At 35.7% G+C, this 20,561-nt stretch overlaps 1 protein-coding gene across 2 annotated transcripts in view; it reads left to right on the top strand.

Moving 5' to 3' along the window:
- Positions 1-19,673, top strand: part of LOC145690234 (E3 ubiquitin-protein ligase LRSAM1-like) — a 62,138-nt gene extending 42,465 nt beyond the window's left edge. For both annotated transcript variants that reach the window (XM_081764923.1, XM_081764924.1), the window contains 4 exons: positions 6,197-6,440; positions 9,587-9,925; positions 11,765-11,986; positions 16,991-19,673. In XM_081764923.1, the coding sequence (XP_081621049.1) occupies positions 6,197-6,440; positions 9,587-9,925; positions 11,765-11,986; positions 16,991-17,113 (928 nt within the window). In that variant the 3' untranslated portion in view covers positions 17,114-19,673. The remainder of the gene's footprint in view (positions 1-6,196; positions 6,441-9,586; positions 9,926-11,764; positions 11,987-16,990) is intronic.
- The last annotated feature ends 888 nt before the right edge of the window (positions 19,674-20,561 follow it).

Raw genomic sequence — 20,561 nt, forward strand, 5'->3', positions numbered from 1 at the left:
AGAAAAGATGCAGCAATATGTGCCAGTGATGGTTTCATCATTCTCGAAGTAGTCTGTGAAAGTGATTTTATAACAAAAACCAACAAAGTGACCATCCCAGGTGACTTCCATATCCTACCCTTCGGAGGCGAGGAGAAAGTATGGTTCTACTTTTCGCTCATTTTTGGTCTCTAGATGATGTAGAAAGACTCAATATAATCTATAGTTACCAGCTGACCAAATAAATTATCTTCACCCTGCTCCAACAGAGTTAGCATCTGCCTCGACTTGGCTGATTGCTTGTGTGGGGTGTGACCAAACGCGGAACCCAACGTGCTAACACCTTAGATTATCGAATATCCCAAGATGGCGTCAGGCTCTAGGTCGATGCAAAGTGGTGCTCTTATTTTTTACCTTTTTTTGGTGGTTGTGTGTGGTGTTTGGGTGCGTGTTCTGGTGTCGTCATGTTTCTTCGGTGCTGTGACTTTCCCAAGTGTAGTGTTGCCAATGAAACATGGACTGAAGTGTAGTGAAAGATCCTTCCATTTCATTGCTGCTGCTTGCATACCAAGGAGACCGCCATGTGCTTTCTTAGCTTCTACTGAAAGTGACAGAGGAACTACCAGTGACTGTGTGACAAGGTATGATTCAAAAACAAAAAAACAGTATCTCATTCTCTTTTATCTTCTCTTGCTTTGTGGTGATATTCATATAAATCCTGGTCCATCTGGTCCAGACGCCACCAGTGCTTTTCATATTTATTACCAGAATGTTCGTAGTATTAAAAACAAATTACTCGAATGCTCAATCAACCTAGGCGAGATAATGGAACTGGATTGCCTTGCAGTGACTGAATCGTGGCTCAATGAATCTGTGAACGACAGTGAACTTAATTTCTCAAACAATTTCTCCATCTTTTCGTAAAGACCGCATAACTCGTGGAGGTGGAGTGATGATTTGTATTAATAATAAGTGGAAGAGCAAGAGAAGATTGGAACTTGAACGGAATTGTGAACTTATTTGGGTCGAAGTGTTTATTTCAAAGTGTAGTTCTGTGTTTATTGGGTGCTTCTATAGACCGCATAAGAACACTCCTCAGTACATCTTAGAAGCTTCCATGACTCACTGTTACAAGCATTATCACTCGGTGACGTCATCCTATTGGGTGATTTCAACCTCTCCATCACGTGGCAGAACAGTAAGCATGGCATCGCTAAAGACGGAAATGACAATTATTTCATGGACAATTTTATTCATGGACTTGGACTGGGTCAGCACAATATGCATAATACCCGCAAAAATAGCAATCTGGATTATGTTCTCTCTAACTTAGAACCTCGTCGTATTGTTCCATGCAGAAATCTCTTTCCCTCGGACCACGATTCCTTGGATGTTTCATTCAATTTCTCCCCCTCCAGTACTACAAACCAGCCCCTTAAAAGTAGGTCACAACTTCTTTGGAAGAAAGCCCCCTGGGGCGACATCTGTCGGGCTATTGAACTCTTTCCTTGGTGTTTGTTGGAGGCAGGATCTGTCGACGAGGCGGTGGACCTATTCACATCTGTTGTCCTCTCAACTATAAAGGATTTTGTCCCTGTAAAAACATCAAAATCGAAGAAGTTTCCGGTCTGGTTCGACAATGAGCTGCGTGATCTTCTTAAAAACAAAAAGGCTGCCTGGAATCTATGGAAGTCACATCCGAGTGACTACACATACAAACAATTCGCTAAAATTAGAAGCTTTACGAAGAAGGTACAGCGACGTAAGTACTTTGAATACATGGACTCAATTGGTGATTTTACTGTTAGCAACCCTAAACTATTTTGGACTGTAATTAAATCTCGATCGAAATCTCCCGGCATACCAGCAACAGTTCATGACGAGAATTTTGAAGCTAGTGATGGTCAGAGACCCGACCTTTTTAATAACTACTTCTGTAAAACATTTACCGCCTTTCCCCCTACAACCCATCTTCCCCCCCTCCTCCCCATTTGTACTAACACCTTATCAGATCTCTCTACCACCCCGGGTGAGGTTTTGGTTCTCTTGCAGTCGCTTTCTCCACATAGATCTCTTGGGCCTGACAACATTGGCTCTCTCTATCTTAACAAAACTGCTTCAGCTATTTCAGTTCCTTTATCCATCCTATTCAATAGATGCTTCAGAGAAGGATATTATCCCACCAGCTGGAAATTAGCTCATGTGACCCCAATATATAAATCAGGACTTAAAGATCAAGTATCCTCCTATAGGCCAATATCTCTTCTTTCTGTAATATCTATTATCTGCGAAAAAATAATCAAAGACAGGCTTCTCAAATTCACGTCGCCTTACATTCACACTTCTCAGCATGGCTTTCTACCGAAAAGCTCAAGTCTCACAAACTTAAGTACTCTTCTTTCCTGTGCAGTTCAATGTATAAATAACAATACTCAATTAGATGTCATTTATTTTGATCTCTCAAAGGCCTTTGATTCTGTCAGTCACATTCTTCTTCTCCACAAACTTTCCAATAGGTTTAATGTACATGGTAAATTTCTCTCTTTAATCACCAGTATCTAAAGGGCCGTAAACAGAAAGTTGTTATTTCAGGGGCGACTTCTAACCCCCAACCTGTGATCTCGGGGGTGCCTCAGGGAAGCGTACTAGGGCCCCTGCTATTTGTCCTGTATATGGACGATCTCTACTCTCACCTATCAGTTAATCCTAGTGGCCTTTTGCTTTTTGCTGACGATTGCAAATTATATAGAGAAATATCATGTTTCCATGACACAATTGCCCTACAGGAAGACATAAATTATCTTGTAGACTGGTGTGAAATGTGGCAATTGAAACTTAACAGTAAGAAATGTGACGGTATTACAATTACTCTGAAAAAGTCTCCTGTTCCCTCCAAATACCATATTAACGATTCCCCTATAACACATTCTGCCAGTCATAATGATCTTGGTGTCATCTTTGATTCGAAACTCTCGTTCTCAGAGCACATCTCCTCAATTGTTAAGAAGTCAATGCGTATGCTGGGGCTTCTTTACCGATTCACTGAACTACGTACTGTGGCATCATTAACAACATTCTATAAAACTCTTATAGCACCCAAGATCGAATACTGCTCTCCCATATGGGCCATGGCCGCACCTACACATCTCTCTAGACTTGAGTCTGTTTTCAATTTCTTTATTGCAATAGTACGTTCTCGTGTTCCCGCACTTCGAATATTACCTAAGGAGGAAATTTTGCGATATCTTAATATCCAGACGCCGGAAGTACGCAGAAATAACTCTGATTTGAAGTTTCTCCATAAGATTGTAAATGGGAACCTAAGATCAGAAACCCTAATTCAACAACTATCTTTGCATGTCCCTTCCCGCAAAACCCGGAATACCCACCTATTCCATCTTGCACGCCCTAGGTTGACAATTATACAGAGGTCTCTTTTTCACCGAGTACCCAACTATTATAATAATCTAACTAGTGAGGTGGACATTTTTTCGAGCTACCCGGTATTTGAAAGAGCAATAAAACGTGTGCTGGCTAAATAATATTACTTGTGCACTCTTTGTTAATACTGTTGATATTACTGTTGTTGTTTATTTTTTAATTCTTTTTCTTTTTTTTCCCCGCTTGTTGATATTTCCCTGTGTAAAATGGCACAATTATGCTGTATCTGGGAACTTGTTCAATAAATAAATAAATAAATAAATAAATAAAATAAAATTATACAGTTCGTCATGAATATTTTTCCAAACATACCGTAACTAAGACGGCTCTTCTGCATGTTTATTTTTATAGTGGTCGTCGGGTTTCCAGGATGAAATACATCCACAATTATCTCATGTTCTTTGAATTCTTGGCTTGTCCCACGTTCCTCAGAGACACGTGATCAGATTGGAAAATACACTTCCATTGCTTAACGGTTCTATAGAATAGACAGTTGTTGCCATAGATAGTTTTTATCTGACGAATTTGCCAAGCGCTGTGATTTTTCAAATGCAATAGCCCCAGCCTTATCCATATTGCAGGTTACTCACTTCTAGCGCCAGCTGTAAAGAAAATAAGTGATATGCAGAGACAATTTTTGCACCGTTCTGTTACTAATGAAAAATTATTAAGTTGACAGTTTTATTCATAACTTCCAGGTTAATTAAAACATTACGATAACTCATCGTACTTACCAGTATTTCGTCTGCACAATTCCTGCGGTCATTATCAGGCTATTTCCTCAAAATTCCACTGAACTACACTCACTTTGTGTCTTTCAATGCAATAGTAACGTCCTATTTGAAAGCAGATTTAATTGATTCTTTCTCCTCTACCTACACTTCACTTCACATTCTCTACTTCTAAAAAAATTTAAAAAATAAAAACATTCTGTCTTTTCATATCTTGAGTTACCAGTGAAGAATCTTCTCATGGCAGTCTGTTACAGAAAATGGATCATCAAAGAGTTCAGTGATAGTACTTCACTGATAACGCAAGATATATATTTTTAAAGCAAATATTTAAAAAAATACATAGCAACTTTGTATTTTTCGTTAATTGTTGAAATCTAATAATGTAATGACAGAAACAAGAGAGATTCAAATAATATTCACATTTAATTGTAGAAAGTGAATTATTAATAAAATAAACATTAGTAGCAACATTTATCTTCATTGTACATTACTATACGCGAACCTTCTCCTCCTACATTTCTATGTTAAAGATTCATTGCTTCTGTCCCTATGTCAAAATGAACACACTACCCAAATACGGAGCAAGTGATTTATCAGTGATTGCAAAATATTTAGGACAAATTTTATCCAGGGCTGCAAGAACCCGGAAGATTTTTTTTCTTTAATAAAGGAAACAGTATTTCCATGTGTGTGATTTCTCGATCTTACTGTCCGTATGTTACCTGATGACGAGTATATATAACATTTAAAAAAAAATCAACACCCAGTCGTAATATTAGTTGCTCTCTACACAAAATGAACTAAGAGATTAAGTTTTCTCTTTAGAAATTGCAAAAGCTGAGTTTATCTTAATGCAGTTCTTTTAGTTTAAAGTCTCTTTTCAACTCGAGGCTATATGAGACGTGCAATTAAGCTTGGCTTTAAATTAGAATCACATGAGCTCCTGTCGGGGTTCGAATCCAAATCTCCCGTGTCAAAGGCTCATATGCTAATCATTTAGCTATAAGGGAGTTCTGCTAAGGTTGAGAACCACTCGCTAAGCAAATACATAACACATATTATGGACATACATAGCAAATACATATCACATATTGATTTAGGAGCTTTTCTAAAACAGTGGCTTTCTCATTTTTCGTGAATTACAGGGTCTTACTGGGGTCCTGGGCCATATAGCTTTTATTCTGGAAAGAAATATGAAACACTCAGTCATATATTCGAGCAAGGATAATTTTTGTAGATGTTTTAACTGTTATTATTATTAGTTAGGTTAGTATTAAATTTTGAAATTTCCTCACCACTCATGGTAGTTTCTAAGTGAAATATTGAGAATTTTTTTTTTTTTTTTTTTATACAATATAGTATGAGATTTCATCTACAAAAGTTTCTCTTGGGTGTTTTGTTTAATACCACATATAAACGCTTTCCATTGCTTTAAAAAGTGTTTAAAATATATTTTTAATATCCACTTCTGTGTTTCCTGAGGACATATTCTTGTAAATGATAATCTGCTATATATCAAAGACTAATCAGTCTGCTTGCAGCAACAAGTTACTAATTTTACTTGTTCATATTTTCTTTATATCTTCAATTCATTGAAAATTCTTAGACATACGTGTCTTTCACCAACTTACGAAAAAAATTAATGAACCTGAAAGAAAATTAACGCAAAGAAATCGTTAGATTAAACTTACACGTTCAATGTGTTCCAGCTAGCTAGTTTATAAATACAAATTATTATTTTTAGATACTGTTCACTAAATTAGAGCTTTTAACACAGCAAAAAATATCAGTTATGTACAATAACAATTGATTAAACCTATGTGTAGTTTCGTGTAGTTTTAAATTAATAAAGAACGAAACTCTACATTGAATCTTTTTGTTCTCGTCATTATTAATTAGTATTTGAAATGGAGCAGATAGTTATTTACAATTATCTGTCCTCAGAGAACGTGGAGGGGAATAAAATATAAGTTTTTCTTATTTTTTTTAAGGCAACTATTTAAAATATGTTTAAAAATAATTTAAAATTTTCATGTTCGCAGGGAAGTGGAATCTGGAAAACAATTGAATGCGCTTCTGGAAGATCAAGGCCATGCACGATCCGACTTGGTAAATCAGTTGTTGGAAGATGAAGAAGTACAGCGTGCAGCAGTAGGAGCCCTTTTGGAAAGAGCTGACGCTAGGAGCTGGGGACTTGTTCAACAAGTAGCAATGGTAGAGTCTCAGCTGGCACTTCTCACAGCGGTAGAGATGGAGAAACGGAAGTTGGAAATGACTGAACAATTAGTAAGTTTTCACGTCTCCTCTCTCTTTCTGTTTGTTAGGTTGGTGCGAATGAAATATCCGGTCATCTAGTGGGAGACATCTAGTGGGAAACTTAGCTCAGCAACACAGGTCACGCGTCTAATGTCACAAACTCAGTACACTTTCAGCAAATAGTCTGGAACACCCAAACAGACAGGACACTGTGTTATTGAACAAGGTCTATGAAAATACACCATGGAGAACACACGATTGCGAGTGAGTTTTTTTCTTTACGAACTCAGCTGTACAGCAATCCATTAACAGTGCAGTTTGGTCAGGAGCTGTGAATGAACGCATCATTCGCGATTGGTTTGTCAGATTTCGTTCCGGTCTCACAGCATTGCGCAACGGCGAACATCATTTTCGGGTAAGCTTCTCAGGAAGCTATTCCCTGGAAAAGTGTTCAGACCATTGCAGACGAGTTAGGCATACACTGTACCACCATCATTTGGCAGCTCCATGCAATCGGTAAAGTGAAAATGAGTTCATGGGTATCATATGAGTTGACGCCTATCAATAAGAATTGCTGTCTCTAGGTGTGCAGTCTCTGAGTATATGGAATAACTTGGAAGATTTCCTGGATCGGATAGTCACTTCTGATAAAACTTCGATCTCCTACGACAATTGTTAATGGTCAGGACAGTGATTGTAATCAACGTCCAGAAAGCATTATCCTAAACCACCTCTCTACCTGCAGATATTGCTGATGTTATGGTAGGTGTGATCCATCATGCCTTTCTCCGTCGAGGCAAAGCCATCACTGCAGATCGTGATCCGTCAGTGGTCAACAGATTTATGATCTCATGTTGTATGACAATTCTTTACCATATGTTACTCAAAAGACTGAGCATACTCTTTATGAGTTCGGCTGGCCGTTTATTGACCAGAGGAGAGGACAGTGAAGCCGAGGTTCAGTACTAAAGTAATATATCATAGCTTTCGTACCACACATTCACTTCAATATTGTGACAGGCACATAGTGAATTCACTCAGGCCTCCATTTCCGCATTCTCTCCCTCCCTCCCTCTGCCTAGTAGGACTGGCCTTCCTCTGGGCATATTGGCTGGCCTTACAGTATGAAATCCTTTCTCAACCTTCATATTCTGCTGAGGTCTCTCCCTCCAGCTACCACCTCTTCACACACCTCCATCATTTCGTGGGAAGGAAGACTTTCCCTGATGATTGGGCGGTGCAACGTACGATTAAGGACCTTCTTCCTATTGCAGACTCCAAGACTTCTTTCGCCACAAAATCCAATCGACTGAGCGTTGAAAAAAAATGTGATTTCAGACAGCGACTATTTTGATTAAGTAGGTGTTTTAGTTGTAAACATTTCGGCATTTAGAAATGACGCACTTGGGACGGACATTTCATTCGCACCAACCTAATAGATATATATGTAATTCACTTGGCCGATGAATCTGTATACTTTGTTGATTGACATTCCTTTTATTTCCATGAAAATCTAGCAACTTTTGCTTTATTTAGTAATTTTACATGAAAACCTCTATAATCTGAAATTTAACCAGAATGCCTCATTTTTTATTTATTTATTATTAATTATTTTCATTGTTTAAATGTCTATTCCTAGAACATTTACAGAAAATATATTCGGTAGACACTTTTTAGGAGTCTTACTTTGATAATTGTTTGATTTTGGTATTTTTAAAATTATTGTGTGGGCCGTTAGCCTTTTTGTGAGGGGGACAAATAGCATGGTCGCTAACGTCCCCATTAAAGAACTCGGTCAATCAATTTACAAGAAAGATTAAGCTGGAAAATCTAAGGACATTGAATCAGACAGTAATGGTAAAATTAATAGCTTAACTATATTTTGCTAAAAGATCCACATTCGTCACCAATTTTACAGTGGCTTAAAGAAATTGTATTTATTTCAAACATAAATACATAATTAGTTAATAAAATGAACTTGAAAAGGAAAGAAAACAAAATTTTTAACGTATAATTGTTCTCACTACTCTGATAGAGTCTGGAAATCACCAGCAAAGCATGGAAAGAAAAAAATCTGAAATTCGAAAGTAAACATTTAGTATATACTTTATTTTAGGTACGATTAATCTCGTACAAGAGAAACAATTGACAATTAATCTTCCAATTTATAAGGATTACTCCATGTATAGCGATGTCAGTAAATTATTGTTAACAGTACCTTATAATTTGAAGATACAGTTATTACATAAATACAGTGTTGTCGAAGTGTAATGAGAAATGGGATAAGATATGGAGAAGTACACTAAGAATGGAAAGTTAGTGATTATGCAAATCTCTAAAATCAATTACTATTTTTTAAATCATGTTCATATACATATATATATTCTTGAATGTGGTACTTTCTGAAGTGATAATTTCTGTTTTCCAGTGTCTTGTACTGGATTGCATTACACTTTATTTTACGGAGAACATACAGAGCAAAAGAATACTTGCGTAATCTTTCGTTTTAAGAACAAATATGGGAATAAATTGCTTCTAAATTAACAGGGTTACGGTTGCTCAATAGTAGAGCGCTCATGTAGTTTTGCCTCATTGTTTGTTGTAGATAATATTAAAAAAAAAATTGTACTGTTTCTATTGAAAAACTGCCGAGCTATTTTCGTAGTCATACATAGCTCAGTTTTACTAAAAATGAAGATATTCCCACATTTCAATTTATCATTTTAGAAAGAGAATAGGTACGTACTAAGGCCATAAGGATCAGATAGCGCCATTTGTCTCACTAGTGTACCCCTCTCTCTCCGCGCGCTTGCTCTATGAACTATTCTTCATTATGGTCATTGGACCTCGTATAACTTAACGACAGAACTGCTCGTCTTCATTGCTTGTGAACGCCGGTTCCAGCCCTCACCGTACTTCGGGTACAAACCTAAATAGTGATTTAGCTACCATTTTATAGTAGGTTCTGTCCTTCATAACAGTTATACTTACTATGAACATAAAGGAACTGTTACTCTACGCTATCATTATAACCATTCCTATTAGTCAAGACCAATTGATTTTTGCATATTTGCGTAGTTTGTTACTTTGATGTTTATAGTGAAACATTTGAAAATATAATGTACTATTTGTTTGTCTATTTCGTAGCTTTTCTAATATTGAAGTTTTTATTTCAGGAAGACATTTCAGAAAAACGTAGACAGCTGTCCGAATTATTAGTAGAGCTTTTAGCTCAACAGAATAAACGACGCAAACAGTTGCTTCAACAGCTTGAAGAACTTGAGCAACGGAGAGGTTCTCTGAGCGGAAATGAAGCAACAGACTTCTGGCTGCTCCAGTATCAACGATTGTTGGACTCTCGACCTGCATTTTTGACAGAGCTCGAGAAATCACTTGATCCTCTTTTATCGCGGTATCTTGTTTCCGCAGGTGTTCTTCACTGCCTTCCATTCCTTACAGCCTTCGTTAACTCTCCAGATGCCTTATCTTTAGTTACCAATGATCAGTTGTCCGAGGTAAGTAGTGTTTGGGAATATATTTTATTGTTTAACATATCTTTTTACAGAACCCTGAAATAAACTTGTATACAATTTTTACACTATTACATATATTATATAATTAACCACCTCATTCATTGTTAAGTAAGTTAAAAACTACCACTGAATTAGTTGAGCTTTAAGTAACTAAGTACAAGATAATTAACCACAAGATTATACAACGTTCTTACAGAACTTGGAATACCGAGAAAGCTAATTAGATTAATTAAGATATGTTTAAATGAATCCCAAAGTGAAGTCCGAGTAGGAAAATTTTTGTACACGAGCTTTCACATCATAAATGGCCTGAAACAAGAAGATGCGTTGCCGCCATTATTATTCAACTTTGTTCTGGAATACGCTATAAGGAAAATCAAAGATAGCAACCAGGGCCTAGAGTTGAACGGTATTCACCAGGTTATGGCATATGCTAATGATGTAAATTTAATAGGGGATGATAGAAAAACAATAGAAAGAATTTCGGAAATCTTACTAAACGGTTGCAGGGACATGGGTTTAGAAGTAAAAGCAGAGAAAACTAAATACATGAAAGTGTGTAAGAACCGTAATACGGCAAATTATGGATGCGTTAAAATATTAAACAATACTTTTGATAAAGTGGATACTTTCTAATATCTAGGATCAATATTAACAGACGAAAATCATATTCACAAAGAAATTAAATGTCAACTAACACCAGGGAATTCGTATTACTATTCGGTTCAAAATCTCTTGTCGTCGCTAATTCTGTCGAGGAATTTAAAGCTTAAAATATATAAAACGATAGTCATTTCTGTTTTTCTGTGTGGTTGCGAAACATGGTCGCTTATTCTGAGGAAAGAACATAGACTGAAAGTATTTGAGAACAAGATCTTGAGACGAATATTCGGATCCAAGAGGAACGGGAATGGGGAATGGCGGAAACTTCATAACGAGGAGCTACATAATTTATACGGTTTACCAAACATTGTTAGGGTCATCAATTCTAGGAGGCTTAGGTAGGCAGGTCATGTAGCCAGGATGGAAGAAAGTAGAAACGCTTTCAAAGTCTTGACTGGAAGACTAATCGGAAAACGACCATTAGGAAGACCTAGGCGCAGATGGGATTAAGATCTCGCAGAGATAGGAATACAAAGTAGAAACTGGATCCAGTTGGCTAAGGATAGAAGTCAGTGGAGAGCTTTTGTGAACGCGGCATTGAACCTCCGGGTTCCATAGGCCATAGAGTTAGTTAGTTAGTACAAGATAACTCACTTAAAACAGCCAGGCCTGTTCTTTCTTTTAGTCTCTTTCATTTTTGCGTAAAAAGTTTGTGCAAAGCCCTTGAAATAAAAATATTTTGTTTCAAAATAAGGTAAAATATAGTCTTTTCATTAACTAATTTTTCTGGTAATTCTTCATACTAAAAGAGATAGTATTCTTCTACCTATAGTGCTAATTGTATACTTATAATCGGTTTGAATTGACCTTCTACATCTAATTTGTAGTAGTTGTAGAAAGAATTACATGTTACAGATTCTTACTAACAGAATCACTATCAGTAGAACATTATATAGGTAATAATTAACCGTATAATGAAATGTAGCTATGGGAGTACGTTACTCTTAAAATTATAACCGAAACTAGTATTTTCATATTTTTATTGACAAATTTGCGAATAAATAATTATATTTAATACCTAAGCAAGATATACATGACAAAATCACTACACAAATGCCTTATTAATACACACTACATTGACATGTAGAGATAGGTTAGATTTGATTCTTGAAATTCATTTGAATATTAATAATTCCATTCATATCTGTTGTGCTTTAGGCTGGTGTCAAAAGTAGCCAAGATCGTAGTGCTATTTTAGAAGCCTTTCGATCTTTTGTAGAAGAAAAGGAAAGACTATCGCAAAAAATGTTTCAAGATGCAACTGCTCCCGAAGAACAACGGGAAGAAGTTGCAGGTGCTGAACCCACCGCTCCTCCAGCATGTCTTATTGCTGATACCACAATAGCTAAAACTGAGTGTGTTGTGTGTTTGGACATAGAGGTAAGTTCCAACTTGAACATTACCAAAGTAAGTTTCACTCTAAGATTTTAAGTAAATTGAATTCTAAAAATGGGTACTGTATAAGTGCAAAAATAATACTTCTGTAATGTAAGTCAGAAAGAAATATGGCTACCCTTTCGATCGCATAGTGTAGCAACATTCTTTCACTTACTGGCAACATGTTAGTGGGAGTTAGAGGACGAGAAAATGAGAAGGTGAACAAGAGTAATTTCTGTATTTACTTTATCACATCAAGTGTCTGTTTACAATTTCAGCTTTAGTGGGAACATTCTACAATTATATGTTGGTTTAAAGGAGTATGGGTGGTAAATGCTCATATTGAGGTAGTAATCTGAAGAAAGTTTAGAAGATATGTTCCATGGAGCATTATTCGGGATATATAATATATGACGGTTAACATGGTATTAACAAAACGGACTTTAGGAAATCTTATATTTCGGAAATTGATGATTTGGATTTGTTTATGGATGTGAGTTCGTTGGTATAGAGATGAGACTCCTGTGCGGTAGCTACTCAGTGTTGAAGTGTAACAAAATTATATATGGAGAGATCTGTCGATTTTAGTGGTTGTCTGCAGTGGTAACCAGATCAGTGATTAGTTACTACCTGAATATTAATTGGATACTTTTGGTTAAGGTTGATTCTAAAGCAACACTACTAAAGGAAAATTCATGACTGCTAATATTCGTTAAAGTTTTGGAGTAAAGAACTCCATTGCGCTATCGGACACGACCACAAGAATGATTATAATATCCATATCTAACAGTGTATTGTTACTGGGTCTAGAAATATAAAAAGGGTAGGATTTGTGCTCGGAAACCAAATGACACACGGTAAGACAAGTACTTCAGGAAAACATTTACATCATTGGCGTACCCATGTTTCACGCTGCAGCGCTAGAAAGTAAAAGTGATAAGGATCTGTCAGCTGCAGATATTCATCGTGAATTGTGTGGTGTATACGCCTCAAACATGATGAGTGCAAGATGTGCGTCAGTGAATCAGACTTCTCAAAGAAGGCAGAACAAACATTTATGATGAACCAAAGAGTAGTAGACCTCCTGTAGCTAATGATAAACTCGTCAGGAAAATTGACGACAAAGTCCGTAAGAGCTGTCAGTTTACACTCCAAGTACTTTCCGAACTTTCCAGTTGTGTAAGAGGTAGTCACTGAAAAATGTTGCTACCGGAAGTTCTGTGCTCGATGGGTACCGAAAATTCTAAATGATAGACCCACAAAATCAATCAAATGGGCTCTGCCTTAAACTTCCTTCCCCGATACAACACAGAAGGAGAGAAGTCTTGAACAGAATAGTGACTAGCGACGAGACTTGAATGGTGTATATGAACGCTGAGACAAAACAACAGGTAATGGCGTGGGTCCATACCACTTCTCGAAACAACCCGAGGAAAGCCCGCCAAACTTTGTGAACGAGGAAGGTCATGGCCTTCGTGTTTTGGGATGCTAAAGGAATCTTCTTTGTTGAATTCGTAGAACGTGGTACACGAATCCATTCTGAAGTTTACTGTATCACTTTAAAGAAGCTGAGAATAAGTATCCAGAACAAAAGTCGTGGTTTGCTGACTTCTGGAATTGTGTTCTTTACACGATAATGCTCGCCGTCATAGTACTTGACGAACACAAAATCTTTTCCACCAATTCAAATGGAATGTGTTTGATCATCCCTGTACAGTATGTACTTGTTATCATCCCCCATACAGCATGGACTTGGCTCCTTCATGTTTTCGCTCACATGAAGAACTGGCTTGAGGTACAGCACTTCACTGACGACGAGGATCCTCAAATTGCTCTGACATGTTGGTTAAATTCCCAGACGGTCGACTTTTATACAGAAGGGATTTGTAGGTTGTTGAAATTTGCTGTGACAAGCGCTTGAATTTACATGGCAGCTGTGTTGAAAACAAAAGTGTATGTAGGTTTTTTATTTACTGCTAAACGGAGGTTACTTTTCGAATTATTCTCGTATATATAATATAAAACTGCGAAGTTTACAGAAAAAAAAGTTTGTACCTGAGTTCGGTGAGAGCAGCCGAGCAAATGCCGAATGGGAGAAGGAATTAGTATTATTCGTAATTGCCACTAGATTTATGACAAGTAAGGGGTAAATAATCAAATCTCGAATCGGAATGTATCAAGGGAACCTAAAGTGGTATTATACAACATATTTTTAATATTCATATTCACTGCAGAAAATGGATAAATAGGAAAAAGTAGTAGAACAAAATCCAGGTAGCGGAGTTGAGATTCTTAAGACATTCTCAGAAAGACAAACAAAGATTAAATAAGAAATGAAATAATCAGAAGTACTCCCAGCCAAGAGAGTCCAACAATGAATAGAAAAATTCAGTTTCAATTTTTGTAGTTTCCATCCTTATACAACACCGAGGTTTATAAAGGATGAGATCTACTATTGACGTGGATTAGGAACCTCAACCGGGGCTTGAATCCGGTACAGTTGGTGATACACAGATATGTAAAATCAACTTCATAGTATAGGTCATTCCTCACCACACTATCTCACCTCCAAAAAACTAGATTACATGACCCAGCTAAGAAAATTTTGGCTATGCTAGTATGGACATGTAGAATTAATGAAAGAAGAATGCTTACATCAGGGTGTCTATCGGTCACGAAATCAGAAAACGGTCATGAAAGTCACGAAATTTAGCTTTTGCGTCACGATTTTTTTAACTGTACAAATGTAAGTACAGATTGGAAAATTTTGTTCTATAAAACGTCAAAATTTACCACCAAAAATGTCTGTGGTCGGCTTTAGACGCTACCAAATCGCAAGCAAAAGTACGTCTCTATCGCATGGATGAAAATTCGGCCTAATTCGCACCCAAATTCGCTCTTGAAAATGTTAGGAAATTTTGTGATTTGGTAAAGAAAAGGTCAAGAAATATTATTTTGGAATTTTAGTAGACACCCTGTACATGAAAATTCCTACAATGCCAAGAACAGGGAAATGGCTTCGAGCAAAACCAAATAATAGATGGCAGGATGAGTATGAAAGAATATGGAACGAAGAGAAATAAGATGATTAAAAGATCCATGTTACAGAAATGAAATGATTTTTTTAGTTCCCACAGTTATGCCCTTTAGGCTAAAGAAAACGGATGGTTAATGGAAGTGAATGATTGTGAAATTAAATTTTTGTGCTGGAATCGAATCCGCGATGACATGCACCAAAGACATACGCACTATCCACTGGACCAGCGAGAAGGGTTATCCAGGTATAAATGATTTTTTTTTTTAACATTCCACGATTATGCACCGAGGCTATGAGAGTTGGTGATGATGAGATGCATGATGATGTTGGAATCACGAAAGTGGAAGGAATCGGGAAAACCTGCGTATATGATGATTGTCCACCACAAAGGACACTTGGAGGGAGTTGGGATCGAACCAGGAATCCCATGCACCAAAGATGAGCGCTACCACCGCGACACCAGATTGATGAAATGAAGGAAGTCGTACATACCAGGCCCACTGGGATGCCAGAATCGATAATTTAAGGTGATGATGATTTTGTTCCCTGTTAGTGAAATAGCGTTACTACATTGTATAATCAAATGTGTAGCCGTATTTCTGATTTACCCTGTAAATTAAAAGGAATCATGGCGATGATGGATTCAGAAATTAACGTTATTTATTGCAGCTCTTCATAATTCGTCTTAGACCACCGTGATGTGCTTGTTACCTTCTATACTAGAATGGATGAATTATCACTTCTAAACTTCTTGAGTGCATATAAATTAGTCAAAAAAAGTAAATATGAAAACATTATCATGTAAACTGTTTGAAGAGCAGCCTTGTAAATATAAATGAACAAATCTTGCACTTTTATACCCTGTTGTCGATACAAAAAACTAAAATTTTCTTTTTTATTTATAAACATGGAATTAGTTTATGTCTAGACTTCTTTTCTTAATCGTAAAATAATAGTTTTCCATTGTTAAAATGCAAAAGTCATTGATGTGAATATTGTAGTAAGGTATATGCATATATGTAAGTGATGTGAAGAAAATGCATCCAAGTTCTTACGTCAGAAGAACTGGGAAAGTATTATATTTTTTGGTAGTTACATATATGGAAAACTTGAGCATATTAGTTGATGATCTATCTAGATAGGAAATTAGATAGTTTTTGGAAGATCACCAACTAATATGATACCAGTGGCAATGTCCTGATAAATATTCGTCATGAAACGCTTCGATTGAGAGCTGCAATATTGTGAAAATGGTGTCGGAGAAAATTTCATGCAACTATGGTCTAAGAATAAATGAAGCTACCAACTGCATGTCAGTTTCTTAATTATGTATAAATCGTATTTATAGAATCCGTTCGTGCTGAAAAGTTCATGTAAATGAGTGGAATGCGCAAGGTATTTCTAAACCTTATTAAAGTCTAACGTTCTGTGTATAATAAGTTTCACGGACTCGTCACGAGATTTTCTTAAGTTAGACAGTCTCATTTTGTTAACATTTATGAGTTATACAGTGCTCATTCACAAGGTTTATTTATTTTATTTATTTATTTTTTAAGAATAGTTAGAGAAATGGAAATTAAGATTAAAGTTTTAAGAAAAAAAATAATTATAGAATATCTGTAGAGGAAAATGGACACAGTAAAAATTGTTTTGAAATAGAGTAAAGAGGACACCTTAACCGCAACGTCCAAGGACATCGGAAACCAGTATACATTAGGCGTTCTCGTCTCCAAACCATTCAGCTTTTCAAACTTTATGACATTTTGTACCACCCCAAAACAAATTTTGGACACACTTTTAAATTAGATATTTCGATTTTGTTTGTAGTTACATGTTCTCAGAAATTTAGGTCAGTTACATTGTAGAACATTTTATTTTATTGAAAATTCTGTATTTTTTTTTTTTTTTGTTTTGTTTTGTTTTGTTTTGTTTTGTTTTGTATTAACCGGATAAAAATAATTTATTTTCAGTGTGAAATAATTTTTGTGCCATGCGGTCATATGTGCTGTTGCCGTAGATGTTCAGAGAAGTTATCAGAATGCCCAATGTGTCGTGCAGCTGTGGAGCAGAAAATCAGACTTTTTACTTCATAACAACTACTATTTATGCTAAGATATTTTATATATAGTGATCGCAGCCGTTTATCAAATTGTTCTTATTTTGTTTTATTTAATATTTTTGCTTGTGAAGAAATTTTAATCACCAATTTGAATCAGTGATAAACGTTAAACAATATAGTTTGTGCTGTGTTACCAACACCAAGTTTGTTACTTTGTGTATCAAAAGTATATTTTAAGAAAATGGGACCATACAAAGTGTAAGTTTTCTGTTTCTTAAGGCAGAGAAGTTATTAAGTTTCGTAGTGTTCTATGTAGACCTTGTTAACTGGGTATTTTCATTGTCTCGCACGAGAAGTGGACTTACTTTTAATTCATGTCGATGCGATTGAATATGTGAATTACATATTGCATCAAATATCGTGCCTTCTTTCTCTATCGTTGAAATTTTTGACCAAAGAATGGGTGATGACTTTATTCTATGTATTTAAGTTTAGTATGTATGGTAAAGTATGTGAGTATAGTTCCTTTTAAACTTCTTGTTCAGTGGGTGTCACAATTTGAGAATTCTATCCGTGGAAACATATTCGAGAATAACTGTGGTAGGATGAGCAGATTCTTTTTTTTATAACGGAATTTCTTATTTTAATGTCTGGTCCTTCGAATATTAACTGGATGCTAATTGTCTTGTTTTTCTGTAATTAATCCGGTTACATCTTTTTTTGGAAAAAGAAAAGCTTGATCGAATGTAGACGTTATATGCAGAGTACTAAAAGTAATGTTTAAAATGAGATGGTGGTTATTGAGATATAATCGTGGTCAAGCAACATTTTCACAACAAATCAGACACTAAATATCATGAATCTACATCAGCAGATTCATAACCTTGATAAGAGATACTTCTGACAAGTAGTAGTTTCTTCTTGGATAAATGATCAGCTGAGGGATTAGAAAGCTCCCATCGGAATTTCTTAATTGTCTCAACAGCAGGCGCTGTCGTGAATCAAAAGAATTTAAAACCGTTACATTCGCCAGTTTTGGATGCTCCATCGCAGGTAAAACAGCATTTGGCAATACACATATGTTGTGATATCAACAATTCTATCCTCTTGCGTTGAGAAATCGGATCACAGACCTCCTTCTCATTTGGTGGGATTTTCTATGATGGCAGTCATTTCAATTTACTGCTACTCTCAGATATATATAACAAAGTGATGAGCACCCAAAAGTTTTTTTCCCAATATAATACGAATATAGAGGTATCAGCAAACGGCAATAATAAGTATAAAACACCTAACAATTTACTGTACGATTATATTGACCATATGGAAATCATTGATTGGTTCCTGCTCTCGATAACCTGAGAGAAATTTCTTCTGAAAGAATTATTGAAACTGGTTCAATATTTAAAACTGACCAAGCTGTATGCTTTCTAAATAATAAAATAATAATAATAATGTCTTTTAGAAGCACAAAGATTCCAGCTTCCTCCTCCTAAACATTTTAAAATTATACATACATACATTTGTGAAATACTATGATACGCATGATCGGGAAAATGATGTGTAAAGTTTTCATCATGTACAGTTCAATACAAATGTGAGCACGTTGTGTTAACTAATTAAGTTACTAATCGTTATTAACATGTCTGTAATTAATATTTTGGTTCTCTGAATATTGATTAAACTAATATGGGAAATGTGTGGTTTTAACCTTACAGAATCATATATAATTCATATGAAATTATAGAACGCGAAAGGCACAGGATTTTACTGTATAACCGATTTGAAATCTAGTCAGCTGTCGTGAATTCTTCAACTGCTTAACACAACGTGATATCCTATAGACTAATTAATTATTGTAAGATATCGTATCTGGTACTTTTTATAAAGTGTGCTTATTAATAGTATTAAGGAAGAGTTGTTGTATTAGATTTTGTCTTTTAATATCAGAACTCAGGAACATAGGTGAAGTCAATTGTATTGAAATAACTAATGAGAATTAAGAAAAGTAGCTTACCTTGGGCCCCCACCACCGTGTTAATTATTTTAATTGAATATTTCCTTTTTCTCTGGGAACATCATCAGAAACATTTTTATTACTGTGTCACCAGCAGGGTCGGCTCTACAATATGTGCAACACGAGCATTTGCACGGGGTGGCAAGTTTTGGGGGCCGGCAAAATCTGTCATGACAATATTATTCAAAATAAATATTTCTTAGCCCGTTGGAAACAGACTTCATGATGATGGTAATTAAATTTCTAAGCTGGCTTTCTATTTGAATACTACATACGTAACGAACATCTGTTCCATTTAGTTAATTATCACAGTTCTGGTGTAAAAACTAGTCTTGTCTTTGTCACAAACAAGTTCCTTATCATTGAAGGTGGAAACAAGTTTTTTTTTTATTATTGTTTAACAGATGTAGAGAGAAAATCAAGAAATAAAGATAAAAGAGTTACTTGCACTGGAATTGCCAACTGATATATTGAGATTGAAGTTCAGTATTGAATTCTATAAAAGGGATTACCATCTTTTTTCTGCAGGTGTGTTTACTTTATCTTTCACTAACATAATAGATTATTATTTAAAGAAGAAGTAAAACGAGATAGTATTTGTAGTGTGTAGGCCTTTCTGAGTTCGAGTGCATTTTCCCTCCATTTCGTTGTTCATGATGGGGTAACATACTTAAAATCGTGACTTTTAAGATTTGTTGTTTCTGAATAAAGGTGGACGGCAAATTGCCTAGAGCCGGCTCTGGTCACCAGATCCTTTCTTTTACATCTATTGTCAGTTTTGATCTTTTAAAGAACAATCAGTACAGAGGATTCTGTGACTTAATTTCCCTTTTTGACTACCCTTAATAATTTTTCCTCTATTTGTAGTTAATTCACTGTTTTTATGAAAACACCTTTTACGTCAGTAATTTAAGGATAGTCTAAGCTCGAAGTTAAGAAAACTTACAATAGGAGATGGAAAAGTAAGGATCCGGTGACAGTAATAAGTGGTACTGATGGCATTTCCAAAGAGGAGGAAATTATTAAAGTAATAAACAAGAGGCACAAGATAAGCCACTTTTCTTGAGTATGTGCCCTGTAGCTTCTGCAATCAGAATCAAATTGAAACAATGAACGTGGGAAACTGATTCATTAGATTGTATTGTTGTTGAATGTATTTTCTACTTTGACATATCTTCGTATGGTAGAATTTATATGTTCGTCAAATGAACTGTATTTAATTGATTCTTCTGTTTTTCTGTAAGATGTATGTTAAATGGCGCTTTGTAATGACTTACTTTATATTATGTAAAAAAAATTGTACATTGCTTTGTGTACATGGAGAATTCATTGTAAAAAATGCTCTTCAACATGTGGTTCAGTATTCACAGAAGTATTTTTTTTTTTTTCTTTTTGTACATTGTTGCCGGTCAAATAATGGATAACAAATTCCAAAGAGACTTCCTTGGTTTTCCTCTTGTTGCTG

The sequence above is a fragment of the Thermobia domestica genome, chromosome 7 (genome assembly GCF_964235325.1).
Source record: "Thermobia domestica chromosome 7, izTheDome1.hap1.1, whole genome shotgun sequence".
Classification (NCBI taxonomy): domain Eukaryota; kingdom Metazoa; phylum Arthropoda; class Insecta; order Zygentoma; family Lepismatidae; genus Thermobia; species Thermobia domestica.